The 15,314-nt window shown below is 42.9% G+C and overlaps 2 protein-coding genes across 3 annotated transcripts in view; one reads left to right on the top strand and one right to left on the bottom strand.

Annotated features, from left to right (window-relative positions):
• LOC144695740 (RNA-binding protein 4B-like) overlaps nt 1-11,294 on the top strand; it is a 117,921-nt gene extending 106,627 nt beyond the window's left edge. Inside the window, exon 4 of the mRNA XM_078566707.1 lies at nt 10,453-11,294. Within this exon, the coding sequence (XP_078422833.1) occupies nt 10,453-10,554 (102 nt within the window). The 3' untranslated portion in view covers nt 10,555-11,294. The remainder of the gene's footprint in view (nt 1-10,452) is intronic.
• The window catches only part of LOC144695742 (SLAM family member 9-like), a 40,482-nt gene that overhangs the window by 5,633 nt on the left and 19,535 nt on the right, over nt 1-15,314 (bottom strand). The window contains exons 2-5 of one of the 2 annotated variants that reach the window (XM_078566713.1): nt 13,202-13,528; nt 9,937-10,224; nt 7,442-7,567; nt 2,344-2,417 (exon numbers count right to left, since the gene is read on the bottom strand). In XM_078566713.1, the coding sequence (XP_078422839.1) occupies nt 2,344-2,417; nt 7,442-7,567; nt 9,937-10,224; nt 13,202-13,528 (815 nt within the window). Of the gene's footprint in view, nt 1-2,343; nt 2,418-7,437; nt 7,568-9,936; nt 10,225-13,201; nt 13,529-15,314 lie in introns of both variants that reach the window. The other variant, XM_078566714.1, reaches the window with a different exon arrangement.

The raw sequence follows: 15,314 nt of genomic DNA, 5'->3' as shown, positions 1-15,314 counted from the left end.
CAGCTCAAATTACAGATCTGTCATGATTTAACTGAATGGCAGAACATGCTTGAAGGGCTGAATGGCTCACTCTTGTTCCAGTGTTCCTTCAGTCCTTGGCTGCTGCAACTAAGGTACAGGGCTAATACAGGAGATCATGCAAACAGTACTTAAATCTCTTGAGCTGGCCCTGGTTAAATGCAGACCTTGGTCAAGGTGCACTACCAAAATATTGGTGCAGTAATAAGATGATATTGCCTGGAGAGACAAGGAAAAATCAGAAGAATGTGACAATAGAATTTGGGAAATAAGTGTTAATGCAGTGGAAACCCTCTGAGTCAGAAGACAATAGTAGAAGCTTGCAAAATGATGGGAAGCAATGGAAGGTGTCAACATCAGTATTAGTACAATAACAACCCCATGATAAAGAATAAAGAGTATAAAAGAAAAGTACTGCGGATGCTGAAGATCTGAAATAAAAACAGAAAATGCAGGAAAAACTCAGCAGGCCTGGCAGCATCTGTGGAGAGGGAAGCAGAGTTAATGTTTTGAGTCCAGTATGACCCCTCTTTGGAAGAACAAATCTTGAATGTTAAATCTCCCCCTTGCTTGAGGATGATTCTAAGCCAAAACTCTCCAAATGGGTGGGGGAAGTGCAGGGTGGTAAAATCTTCCCAAATTTACAATAGGCATTCTGAGTTGAGGCAGCACTGAAAAGAATCAGGGCCTCGTCATGATAGGAAGTAGTTAGATCAGTAATAATCTGTGCGCTTGGTGTGGACTGTCAGATAAATTTTCCCTTCTCAGTGACACGACTGTTGTTCAAGACAGATTCTGTAGAATTTAGCACTGTCCTTGAAAGTGGAATGAACCAGAGACGCCCCACCTGTCACAAGCAGCCTCTGTTGTGCAGACAACAGCTTACCTGACAGTTCTAACATTTCTGCAGGCCTCAAGCTACCAGTTCCACCCTTTATGTCTCACTAAAGTTGATCTTTAATTGATCCTGCAGCTCCAGGTGCACATCAGAATTTGAGGAAGAATACTGCTTTGTATGCACAGTGTTTGTACAATGCACTGCCAAAATTTACTTTGGGGTTAATGCAAAGCAGGTATAGGTGCCAGAGAACAATTCTCAGCTAAACACAAGCATGTCTTTAGGACACTGCAAACATTTAAAGCACAGTCATATTTAAAGCTGCATTCACGGCAGGGTTGCCGTTTGTTAGAGAGTGCTTCAATCCACGCATGGTAGATCCACAATTATTCTTGTTAAGAGTTGCACCTGAAATCCATTGTCAAAATTTGCACAGTGTATCATACAGCTGGCAAAATCTGGCTCTAACCTTCAACCAACTGACTTTGAGTTGCAGAACTTCCCCGAGGAGATACAGGCAAACTCTTCCTCAGAGGACAGGAAGGAAGAAAATGGGATGGAGTATTAATTGTGGGTAGTTCTCAGGTATGACCTGGAGGAACTTTAAAGTGACGTTGACGGAAGCTGGGAGAAGCTTATCCACCTATGCTTGGGCTGCTGAATGTCTTAGTGAGGACAGAGGAGAATCTGGCTGAAAAATAAGAGTTTGAAAAAAACATAGGCGATTTAAGCCACTTGTACCGTCTTGTTATTGTTCACTAAGAAATCCAGATGTAGGACCAGAACCCACAGTGACTGAAAGGAGCAGTAGGGAAGACAAGGTACATCAGCAAGTATTGGGTAGATAATGTCAATCTTTGGTTTTTATTCTCACATAGGTTATAGGAGGAAATGAAGGCTAAGTGATGAAGGGAGCTCCATAGTATTCAGGTTCTGAAAAAGAATGCTAAGAGTAGAAGAGTGTAAATTATAACAGCGTGAGGATAAAGGAAGGAGGAAGACCAGTTCGTTGGAGCTTAGGAGGAAAAAGAGATGAAAGTTCAGAGGGCAACTCACCACAGTAACATAGATAAAATAGAAAGGGACAGGAAAAGTTGAAGTTATATGTTGGTGGTCAGATAATATACTTTTTTTCTAATATGAGGTATGAGATGAGTGTTCAAAGATGCCCCACCTACACCCCTTCCCCCCCACCCTCAAGGTATGGGAACAGAGTTCGTGCTTGTGAAAAAGGAAGCAAATTAAGAAGCAACAGCTTTGCGTTACTATTAGAAACCCACAGAGTCTTTGGAGTTGTTGCATGATACATCATATTGGCACTTCCATTACTAAATGCTTGAATTATTTGAATTGAATAAGTGATCTGCAGCTTTAAGTAATGTTGCTTTTCCCTATTAAAATAGCCAGATGAAGTTAATTGTTAGCATAGCGAAGGCTGTAGAGAATAATAGCGATAGACCCAACATGGCTTTGCTGCTTGTACTAACCTGGACCCTGGCACAGATCGGTTTCCTGATTACAGCGTACTGTGCTGGTTCACTTGTCCCTTCAGTGTTAGGAGCTTTGAATAAAAATAATTGCTGTTGGAACCATGTTTGGAAGCTCTTTGAAAAACAAAAATAAATTCCCTCCAATTTCCTTCCATCTTTCCTGTGCTGAAGACAACCAGCAATCAAAAGCTGATCCAGGTGAGCCTACTTTTTGTACTACCAGACCTGAGTGTTTTCTAGCAATGCAACCACACAACATCTTAGCTGAATCTGATTGTGCTCCCATTGGAAACCCCTACAAATGTTATGTCACTTCAATGTCTCACCCAGTGATAGTGGCATGTAGGCTCATTCATATGCTGTCATCAGGGGAGTAAAATCCAGTTATACTTATTTAGTCCTATAATTCTATGTGACTGGATATTGGTGATCATTAAAGAGAGTCCTAAGCTATTATCTCTGAAAAAAATAATGCTAATTTGTGAGATTTGAGAGTCCTCCATTATTCAAAGTAAAGCAAAATTTGGAATGGATACAATGATTACATTTTTGAACTGATACAACCCAGGTAGTAACCCGTGTCTGCTGTATTTGGGAGAAAAGATATGCTCATGACATTAGTTACCCAGTTATTTTTTTTAAAGGAAAAAAAAATTGTTTGGCCTCGTCACATGTTGCAGCTCCACTACTCCAAAAAAAAAGCACAACGTTTGGATCTAAATTTCCTAAGATTAGCATTCAATTCAGACAAACTTCACAAGTGCAGTGCTAAGCTAAAGTAGAGAAAGGGTTAATGCAGTATTTTTGTTGAGAGACCTAGATGAAGCATCAAGGAAATCATTTCAGGACAGCACCAAAGTTGAAAGGGGAGAAGATTTGATATATCGGAAAGCAATATTTTGATGATACCAACGTTGTAGGCATTATAGGAGGAGGAGAAATCTGAAGGAGCTATTCAGGCCCTGGAAAAGAGTGATTTAAGACTTGGAGACAACATACTGAACCTTTGTGATTTGTGTTAAATTCTATGAACCAGTGACAAAGTACGCCATTCAGTCAAACCAATTCATATCGGTGTTTATCTGAATGAGCAGATAATCCCACACGCTTGCCCTGTTCCTGTATCTATCCTTTTTTTCCCCTGAAACATCTTTCTATCCTATTCCTAAAAGCTGGCATGGGGATTAAATTTCCTTGGAATCAACTTCAGCAGACCGTTGTTTCCACTGAATCTCCATCAAAGTTATAGCTTTCATCTCTACCAATATCCAGTCACGTAGAGCTATGTGACTAAATTATAATATGTGGACATCACAGCCCATGGTCCCTGCTTCATTCACTCAGTCACTAATTCTGGAAGTACATTTCATAGTCTCACCACTCTCTGTGGACTCTCTGTGCTTTTCTTGCTCTCTGTCTCAAGTATCTTACTTTTAATCTTATATCCCCTTATTCCAGACCCTTGAGTCATTGGACACAGTGCTGCAAATATCTGCCTCTATGAACTCTCCCATTCCTTGATAACTTTAAACACTCTAAATCTCCAGCTCTAACAAAAACATCTCAACCTTAAGTCTTTTGTTTTGGTATTTCCTCACTCCACACAGCACCATGGTTAATCTGCATTGTATTCACTCTATTGCCTCTTCATCTTTAGTGACTGTAGAACTAAAATTCTGCACAGCACTCTTAACTGGTCTTACTGATGCTTTATATATATTCGCCATTACATCTCAACTTTTAATTCTGTGCCTCTTGCCACAAAAGCCTGGTATTCCATTAGTTTTTCATGCATCCTAATTTACTTTGAGGTGCTGATTTTAATGTCTTGTGCACATAAGTTTCCTCTCCCGAATCTTCTGCTCTTCCACATCAATCATTATACTGGAGGAGCATAGGAAAAGGAGGCTGAGAGAATATTTGGAGATTTCAAGAACAGGAAAGTATGGACTGCAATAATATGGTTCAAGTAGGAAAAAAAAGAGAAATCAGATCTAGAAGTAAGAGAGGGTTCACCTATCAAGCAAGTTTTTCTTTTCTAGTGTCCAGTGGTGCGATAAAGGTGGCTGCAGATCTTGCCCAGTAATGCAGCCTTTGGTTGTCCAGCAGACTGTAATTCTGCTGCGATACAGTACTTATCAAATACACTGGCGTATAGCAATACTGCATCAATCTTCTAGGGCATGATTTTTAGTTCGGTGGGTGCCCGCGATCGGCAGGCCCGAGCAGCCAAGGAATGGATCCCCGACCGCGATCGGACCCCAACTGTGATTTCACGCTGGCTGGCCAATTAGCAGCCAGCCAGCATGAACAGTGCGCTGAAAGGCTCAGCGCTGCCGGGGTTGGGGCGGGAGCTGGGCGAACGATGAAGTCAGCACAGGCACAGGGGAGCACTCACAGAAAACTCCCTGAAGGCAGAGAGGGTCAGGGAGCTGAAGAATTTAAATGCCACAAATAAAGATTGTAAAACTGGGGGAAAATGCCCATGTATCAGATTCAGTCACCAGAACATATACCAGATGAAAATTCTGTGCAAACATTTTAATTTTTTTTAAAAATTAATATCGGAAACCTCATCCCATCCTTGGATGTGGTTTCCTCAAAAAGGCAAAGGCCGCCTGGCCAATTCACCCACCCGCCAACCATAACAATGGACGGGCAGCGAAAATTATGGTTGATTAATATGTTAATGGTCTTAATAGGCCTCTTAATTGTCGGCGGGTGCGCTGCTGACTCTCACACATGCTCGCCAACCGAAATATCACGCAAGTGCACAACGATGCCAGGATGCTCGCCTGACATCATCATCATGTGCTATTTCACGCTCGGGCATGTCGGGCGTGCGCCTGCACACTAAGTGAAAAATTCCACCCCAAGTGGTGTTTGACATCTTGGTTCCTTTCCAATTTTTTTGTAGGAACACATTAAAAACTCGATGCAACCTTTCCCCCCACCCCCACTCCTGTCCTCTCATCCTCCTTCAAGATCTCATTTTGGGTGCCAGTGTGCCATTAATTCACTGTCAGTTAGTACAATCTGCATACCTACAGTAAACAGAATCTGCTAAGGTGCTTATATTATGGCTACTGATTGTTTATACATGAAGGTGGGAGAAGGGTCTCATTCCACAGGATCCAAGAAATGTCTAAGTTGTTGGTTGATATTTTATAGATAGTTAGAGTTAGTGGCTCACAGATAATGAGCCAGATTTTCAAATGGCCATGAAGGTGGGACTGGAGGCTGCTGAGTAGAAAAATCATCATGGGAGAGTTGCCTCTGGGCCATTTTCAAGGAGGCCAGGTAGGAGGTGCAAAGACAACACCCCCATCCCCCTCACTCCAAGTGGTGGGTAGTCAATTGAAGCAACTAAGGAGTTTACTAAGGTTCTCTCACACCAATTGGAATTTTGTAGTCAACAGGCAGGCTCCCCATGGTGGCCAAAACACAGCTAGTGAAAAGAGGTGACATCCCGATGGCAGAACAAGGTGGGAGAGGTGGATGGGGAGCAGGGGTAGGCTTCTGGATGGAATTTAGACCATCTTGAGGTGCCCTCTCCCTTTTTTACCTGCGGGTTTACCAGGTTGGCCCTCCAGGACTGGGAGCTGTCCACCATCCTTAGTTGGATGATGAGTGCATCCTCTGGCCATTAAATGGCCTTTCATTCAGAAATCGCAGCATATGTGTCACAATGCCATGCAGAATCAGAACTTGGAAATGGCCCTGACATCGGTGTCCCAACCCCAGAACAGAAATCCTACCCAGTATATTTCTAATCTTTTGCAGTTGATAAGAAGTCCATATACTATAGTACATTGGTCAAATCAGTTATGACCTCTATCAGTTGTTATGTCAGTACCACAATGAGTTGCATTCTTCTGCTGTTAGGTGACTAGTTTCAATTTAAGAGCTTTAAAATAAATTAATTTGATACAATCAGTACACAGGTTGAACAGCACCCATTAAACCTTTTTAAAATCATCGAATAAAACTTCTTCTCAAACCAGCAGCCACTTGCTTGATGCAATGGCATAGCATCTGCCAAGGAACTAGGTGTCATGAGCATTGGACTTTGTCCTTTCATCTCAAATCTGGATGGTATGGGATAAAGTCTCATAGTGCATTAATAACTGTCCTTTCACTTCTGGAACTTGATTTCAAACACAATCATTATGGATCAAGTACCAAAGTGTGCTAAGACACAGTCCATTCACTTCTAGGATTCATATTGAAATTCTGCTCAGGAGATTATGTGGTCTCACTCCAGCAGCTCTTACCAACAGTCAGAAGGACTAGATGGTAATTAAAACCAGTGATCCAGCTATGAATGAATGCTGTGATCTTGTGTGAGGAAAACTGTGGGTGGTATTTAATGCATCCTCGCCATATTAAGTTCCAATCAGACACTTAAATGGACAGCGGGATCCTGGGATCTAGGTCCCTGGGGATGGAAGTCCCACTCACAGAGAGCTGCCGGCCAGTCAGAGGCCGGCCGCTGAGCATTGTAGGCTATGCCTGCTGGTGGGATGGCAGCTGTCAGTAATGCACCCACCAGAGAGACCCAGGGCCGCTGAAGGACCCAGATGACTAAAGGCAGGGGCTCACAGGGGAGGAGGTTCAGCAGCAAGGGCAGGCAGGGTGGCTTTCAGTGCTGTCTCCTTCCAATGGCAGGACCCTCAATCAGGCAGTGACAGCCGGACAACAAGGGACAACCCCAATCCCCGAGAGCCTGCAAGTAAGATTTGCTTTTTGGGCTTGTAGTATGATGAGTGACCCGCCCACCACTGGGTGAATACCAGTAGTGGCGGATTGAAACCCTTAAGTGTGCATTAATTGCCTACCTAAGGGTCTCAGTTGGCAGTAGGGTGGAACGGCCTTCCACAAGCTGCCGCCCCAGACTTAATTGGGGTAGAGGGGGAAAGGCAGCATGTTCCCCACCCGGCACCCTCCTGCCCAATCCAATCCCCTTCCCCGCCTCCAAACTTGCCTTGGGGGTGTGGGGAGGACATTAAATTCCACCTTATGTGCCCTGCTTAGCAGCTATTAACCACTGGAATTAAACTGTGACCCAAAAAGATGAACAATCAAGAGTACCTGCCTTCATTGGGCTTGGGATGTTTCTTCCTCAACACAAAGAATATGGTAATCAGGATGAAAATAAATATAGTAATCCCAGCAATTATTAGACCGATGTGGAGTTGTTGGTTGCCTCGTGCCTTGTTACCTGAAAAGACGACAACATTTTCACTGTGACTCTATTCATGTGTTAACACATAGGAATGTTAAATAAGTATACCTTAAAAAAATTAAAATAGAAATTGTGGAGGAAATGCAAATTTGTGAAGAGAACTAATAAAAGACCCCAGAATTCCATGTTCATGGGCTGGCCTGAGAACTAATCTTTGGGAATAAAAATGGCTGAAGGAAGCATCATGGTCCAGGCCTAGTTTTGAAAATTTAAACACAATAAACACAAGTTGTCCTCTGATTTTAGTGTTCAATCTATCATAGAATGGTTACAGCCACAGAAGGAGGCCAATTGACCTATGCCCATGCCGATTTTCTAAGAGCAACTCAAGCCAGTCCCACTTCCCTCCCTTTTCCTCATGACCGTGGAAACATTTTCCTCTTCAGATAATTATCCAATACCCTTTGGAAAGCCATGATTGAATCTACTTCCAGCAGATCCTCAAGGCAATGCATTCCAGACCCTAACCACTCACTGTGTGAAAAGGTTTTTTCTCATGTTGCCTGATAATGAATGACCCTTTACCTTAATTCCAAAATCCAAGATTAATCCTAAATGCAAGCCTCCTCAAGACAAAAATGGTAAGATAAAAGGACAGCCTGGTCATCAGTAAGTGCAGTGGTCAATGGCACACAGCGCATAGATTCCTACTCAATGATTCTCTCGTTCTCTGCTTGTTTTTGACTTGTGATTTTTCCAATTAAAGCCATAGTGTTCTGACCCCGAATCTCTTTCTTCTGACTCAAATAACTCAGAAAAGCTTGCTTGCAACTAATCTCATATGGTGGTTTAGCCCAAATTCGGGAAAAAATGAAATGCCAAAGCTGAAGGCTTAAGCAGATGTAAATGATAATGGACCAGTTACAGTTATTGATAATTCAATTCTTGTAGTTCTGACTCAGGCAAAGTTAAAGGCATTAATTTTAAAGCAGGGAGTATAGGGAGTTAGATAAGGGCAGAGAGGTGGTAATTGGTTTGGCAAGGCAGCCATCTTATGGCCTATTCTGACAAGTTTCCATTGCCAGCTTATTGAGTTTGACTGAAGAATAATTTTAATCTTCTGAAGGCGAAGGCTTGAGCCGATAAATGGCAAGTAACATTCGCACCACACAGGTGCCAGGCAATAACCATCTCCAACAAGCAGGAATCTAACCATCTCCCCTTGAGATTCAATGCCATTACCATTGCTGAATCCTCCATCAACATCCTGAGATGTTACCATTGACCAGAAACTTAACTGGACCTGTGACTACAAGAGCAGGTCAGAGGCTGGGAATTCCGCAGCAATTAACTCACCCCTTGACTCCCCAAAGCCTGTTCACCATCTACAAGGCACAAGTCAGGAGTTTGATGGAATATTCTTCACTTGTCTACTGATACAAGCCGTTTATAGTGCTCTTCCCATCACCCTGGCATCTTGCTTGTCTGTGAAACTCAATTATACATTTATTGGAGGTATCAAGGAAATTGCATGGGTCAGATCTTTCAATCAGCGGCGATGCTGTGCATATTGCCACTGCCTGCGGAGATCATTCCCTGCTTACCTTTGTGGACACTTTCAGCCAGGACTCCCGATCCTGGCTGGAAAAAAGCTTTGGCACAGCAATCTAGGATAAAAGTGATGAAGAGGAGCAGCGCCAAGGAGAATCCTCTGTTTTACAACATTATCTGCATATTCAGATAAGTCTCAAGTACTTTAGTGGGTGTGTGGGTCATGAGATGGGAGTGGGTAGTTGGGGTTGGATAAGGGCTGAGTACTTGTGTCAGGTTGGTGGGGGAGGGGGTTTGTTGGGTCAGGGGTGTGGGTAGTCAGGTTGGGGGTTGGGATTAGGGGTGGATTGAATTGCACTGTTAATCAATGAGTTATACAAGATATTAAATAGTGTATAATTTCTAGGGTAAGCAGCGCATAACCAGCCCAAGAAATCAGTGCAAGAGACATTATCCTGGTGTTCCGGGCAACGCAAATCAACTCATCAAAAGTTTAAACTTCCCTGGCAATTACAGCGCTTGTGTGCTCATCAGGATTTCTTTATGGTCCCGATGCTTACCAGCAACTTGAGTAACTGATGGGGGCGGCAGTAGTGCAGTCTTACATAGAACTGCTATTGAATTTAATAATGCTATCATTTTGAGTAAATCCACTTCCTGGAGCGAAATGGAAAAAGCAAAGTAAGATTCACACTTAGACTCTAAATGCCTCTTTGCAAGCAACAGTCCATCCAGTACCCATGAAACTGTCCCCAGCAAGATTCAGTGCTATCAGAATAGAAGGGAAGAAAACTGGGAAAAAATATCTTTCACTACTTCTGAAAACTGCAGCATTAAAAAGATATAGCACAAACCTTCCATGTCACATTCCATTGCGAGATCAATGCTCTGCGCCTCCTCACTAACAGGGTTTTTCACTGTGCATTTGTAAATTGTGTTGTTATCATGTAGATTTAAGGACACTTCCAGATTCCACAAATTGTCGGGCATACTGTGTGGTTCACCAGATGTGATCATCTCTGCTCCTCTCCACCAGGTGTAGTTCAGATCACTGTTGTTTTCCACGACACAGCTCAGGCTAACATTACAGATCCCATTAGAGGAGACATTGTTTATCTGTATTGTTGGATTTGATAAACGTTCTGTTTAAAGAAAAGCACAAGTAAAATTGATGATACAAGATATAGAAGGTAGATGGATATCAGGGAATGTGTTTCCCAGACATGGTATAATGGAACTTGTTTCATCAGTTTGGTGGATCAGTGAAGGATTTCCAAGAGCTTCTTTCCTAAACTGGCCTAAGTTTCTTTGCCTTTCAATAACAATACAGGAGAAGATCAATTGACCATCTTTTATTTAATTCCCCACAGAGAAAGCAACAGAAGCTAATGCTCCTGAATCCCTCAGTAAGGAGCCTTGTGATCAGAAGCAGGAAGCTACTACTTTGGACAAATGAAGGAACTCACAGATAGCAGTGGCAACCCAATTGCCTCAAGAGATCTTGTACATCGTAGATTCAAAATCTTGGAACTCCAACCTAACAGCACTATGGGAATACCTTCACTACAGGGACTGCAGGAGGTCACAAAGACCATCAACCACCACCTTCTCAAGGACAACTATGGATAGTCAATAAATATTTGGCCTTAATGACAATGGCAATGGCCACACTAAGAATGAATTAAAAATAACATTGTTCTGTACTACACCATTCCCTCTTGATGTCCATCTAATCTGTGGAGGTTTACACTGTTTCTTGTCCAAAGCAATGACAACTTGCATGTATATTGTGCCTTGAACATAATAAAACATCTCATGGCACTTCACAGGAGCATTATCAAAGAAATATTGAAGGGAAATTAGGTTTAGGCAATAAATGCTGGCCTTGCCAGCAATGATCACATCCCTCAAATGAACAAAAAAAAACATTTTAAGGAGCATCTTGAAGGAAGGAAAAGGTGGAATGGTTTCGGGAGAGAATTTCAAAGCTTAGGGGGTAGACAGCTGAAGGAATGTTCTTCAAGGGTGAAGCAAATAAAATTAGGCATGTACAAGAGAGTGAGTTGTAATTAGCTGCAGCCCACAAAGGGCAATAGGCATACATCTTGATTAGTGATATACAATTGGTCATATAGATTGAGGGGCACCTCTCCACATCAAGCATGGGGCAAGGCAAGCCTCCATGAACTATGACAACCAGTACAGGGATTTGAACCTATGCTGTTAGTGTCACTCTACACCACACTCTAGCCATCTATCCAACTGAACTAACAAGTGCAGATAGAAGGTTTTTGGGTTGGAACAGATTACAGAGATAGAGAAGGGTGAGGCCATGGAAGGATTTGAACACAGGATGTAATTTTGAAAATCAAGGCAGTGCTCAACTGGGAACCAGTGTAGGGCAGCAAGCATGGTGGGTTGATGGGTGAATGAGATTTCTTGCGAGCAAGGGTATTGCGGGAGAGTTTTCCCGCATTGTACTGAATGTCTCTGATGCTGGGTGCAGGTTATTAATGTTATTTACGTTTTCTAGCCTGTTCTGTTCTTTCTGCCACTTCTCAATGGATAAGTTTCTTTTTTAAAAAAATAACATATGAGGAGGTCTTGTGGCACAGTGGTAGAGCCCTGCCTCTGAGTCAGAAGCCCAGGGTTCATGTCCAACCCCAGGGTTGATGGCCAAGGAAGGTGTGTTCATAATGTGACCAGACAAGGTTGAGCATCAACTTGTAAATCCTTTGAACATATGCTAATGGAAAGCTGTAAGACCAGGAGAGATTCCTGGTCACCCATGTGATGGAAAGAAATTGGAACCTCTACTACCACTATCCAGAGCTCAGGCTAGAGCATGCATATAAAAATGTAAGCCAGGATCCTTGGGTGGGGTGCTGTTTGGTTCAGTTGGCTGGATGGCCAGTGTGGATCAGATTGATGCCAAACAGCTTGGGTTTCAGTCCCTCCCTTACCCATTGTGCGGTTTGTGGCATTGTGGGTTGGAGCTGCCTTTGAGCAGATAACTGAAGAAGAATCTACCTTTTAGGGTGAATTTTATTGAGGGATTGTTGTGATTTGGGACTTTTTGCCACATAGTTTTTAAGAAGTTGTTTTAAATATTACATTTGAAAAGCACATCCAAAAGGGCAGAAGGAAGTCTTAAGTTGTGTATGTGAAGTGTAGGATTGAGGAAATGAGCGTGCCAGTTCTGAAACACTTGAAATTCAATGCAAGAATCAGGCACTCACTTCCATTATGACACATTTTAAAGAGGCAAGATTGATTGGATGATATTCTGTCAGCAGAAAACATGCTAGTTCCGCCCCTGCCTCGGCAAAAGTATAATATTCTTTCATGTGGGTGGGCACCTAACTGGGAAATGTGGATCAATTGAGCATTTCCAGCAGCACCTTTTTAAAAAAATATGATCTCCATCTGCAGTGTTCTCAGAGGAACAGCTGGACACTGCTCTGATATTTCTGCTCTTTCACAGCTCCAATGCCCTCACTGCACAGTAAATGGCATGGTGTCTAACCTTGTTATGCCAATGAGCCCATTCTCAAGATTTGGGATGGAGTCGACATCAGGCCAGTTGGAAGTCTAACCCTGGCATACTTGTGACAATAAAGCATGTCTTCAGGAAATTCATTCTTTCTGATGCACGAGTGATGGCAGGACGATGGTCTAAGTCTCCTTGCTCTCAGGTTTACTTTTGCCCTTGATAAGCGCAGAAAGTATTTCTGAAACAGAATGACATCCTTCCATGATATTTATGGCAAAATTTGCTTTGAAATGATATTCCAGCTGCTTGCATTATGTATATACATCAAAAGTCAGAATTTCAGGGAATATTTTCCTGGGTCTGACACAAACACAACAAAAAACTGGGTGGGTTAGAGGTCACTTGCTTAGAGGAACCAGTCTAATTTTCCTACATTAACATAAACTTAAAAACAGCACAGGTTCCTTTGCAGGCATGCATGCCAACCCATCTGATTTTCCAGTATTCATTCCATCCACGTGATCCAGGGCACTTGGGCACAAGTCCAAGAATATCTTTCCAATCACCTTTAAGCATATAAGGATGGTTAGGTCACAGAAGGCATTCTTTAATTAAAATGAGATTACCGTAAACTCGCAGTTCCATCACTTCCACGTGAACGCCCTGTCCTGATCTTGCATTAGTTTCATACCAACCTTGGTCACTTTTTATTAGGGTCTGTATTTCCAGGCTGTAGTCAGTAAGGTTTAACCTGACCCTCTGCCCAAGGTCATTGTTACATTCTGCTGGGCTGTTTCGAGTTTTTGTACATACTTGAACCTTTTTTGCAGTGGATGAGTTTCTGAAGTCCCAGGTAATTATCGAAGGGTCTGTCCATGGTAAATTTACCGGTAAAGTAACTGACTGTCCCAGAATTCCATTCACCTGCAGATTCCCATCAGCCTGTCCCAGACCTAGAACAGAAACAGAAGGAAAAGCCATGAATGTCTTTAGTTCTGGTTTGTTTGCACCTGCCGCTTTACTGCATGCCTTCCTTTGCTGTGGTTCCTAAACTGATGCCGAACATACTCTCCAGTAACTTGGTGCAATGCCTTTTGTAAAGTCCCTTTTTGCAGGGAGCATGTGCCTGATCCCACAGATATTCCCCCTCTGCAGGATTATTGCAAGAAGAAGAAACTTGGGATCTTTTTACACTCCTGTTAAGTTTATACCCCACCCCAATTCGGAAACACATCTCAGAGTTACACAAATGCTGATATAGCATCAGTCAGAAATCAGGGCTCTTAAAGTTAGAGAAATCTTCAGTATATCCAAATCATCGACTCACAGCAAAACATAAACAGAAATAAAAATTTGCATTTATATTGTGCCTTTCACAATCTCTGAAAGCACTTTATAGCCAATGAAGTACTTTGTAAGGTGTATTCACTGTTGTAGGAAATGCAGCAGCCAGTTTTCATATAGTAAGCTCCCACAAACAAACAACAATGAGATGATGACCAAATAACCTGTTTCAATGATGTTGGTTGAAGGATAACTTAATCATGACACTGGGGAAAACTCCACTACTCTTCTTCAAAATAATGCAAAGGACATATTTTACAGTTACTGGAGAGAACAGACAGGGCCTTTAACCATCGTCCCATCAGAAAGACCATAGTGCAACACTCCCCCAGTACTGAACTGCAGTTTTTTTTTATTATTCGTTCACAGGATGTGGGTTTCGCTGGCTGGGCCAGCATTTATTACCCATCCCTAGTTGTCCTTAAGAAGGTGGTGGTGAGCTGCCTTCTTGAACTGTTGCAGTCCATGTGGTGTAGGTACACACACAGTGCTGTTAGGGAGGGAGTTCCAGGATTTTGACCCAGCCACAGTGAAGGAACGGCGATATATTTCCAAGTCAGGATGGCGAGTGACTTGGAGGGGAACTTCCACGTGGTGGTGCTCCTACCTATCTGCTGCCCTTGTCCTTCTAGATGGTAGTGGGTTTGGAAGGTGCTGTCGAAGGAACCTTGGTGAATTCCTGCAGTGCATCTAATGTCAGCCTAAATTTTGTGGTCAACACCCTGGAGTGGGGTTTAAAACCACCACCTTCATCTGAGATGAGAGTGTTACTACAGCACATGGCCATAATGAACAAATGGCCTAAGTACATTCATTTTTATATGTAGAATCAAAGGAAGGCATTTGAACCTCAGAAATCAGGTTTGGGCTGAATGGAAGCTTAAAGTGTTAAAAATCTGAATCATGACACGCACACACTTCTAGTTTTGAGTAATGGGGACGGGGTAAGAGTGGAGTGATGAACCTGCACCCAGGAGGTGGATGGCAATTTAAATATAAATAAGTTGGCAGCCTTATATTGATGCACAATTTTAAATTTAACCCTGACCATTCAGATTATCCAGGTCTTGGCAGCTGAAAGAATGTGAAGACAGCTAGAACCAAGAGGCAAGTACCTCTTCACTTAACCGCTAAACCCAGAATACATGCCCCACCGAGCCCTCGAGATCAGACACTCCCTTGACCATTCCAATCTCCCCGACCCACCCAACAAAGGCTCTGGCCCCTCCCTGAGGCCTCTTATCTCATGCCTGAGGCCTCAAATCTCAACCCTTCCTCCATCTCTGGTGGCGCATCCCGCCCCCCCCCCCCCCCCCCACCACCAACATCCTCCTTCCACTGGTTTCTGGTCCCAAAGGCGCCCTCTCACTCATCCACTGCCAACGATCTCCGACA

This window comes from Cetorhinus maximus, chromosome 21 (genome assembly GCF_964194155.1).
Source record: "Cetorhinus maximus chromosome 21, sCetMax3.hap1.1, whole genome shotgun sequence".
NCBI classification, from domain to species: Eukaryota; Metazoa; Chordata; class Chondrichthyes; order Lamniformes; family Cetorhinidae; genus Cetorhinus; species Cetorhinus maximus.
The sequence above is the reverse complement of the archived record's forward strand: the minus strand, read 5'-3'. Positions and strand labels throughout refer to the sequence as shown.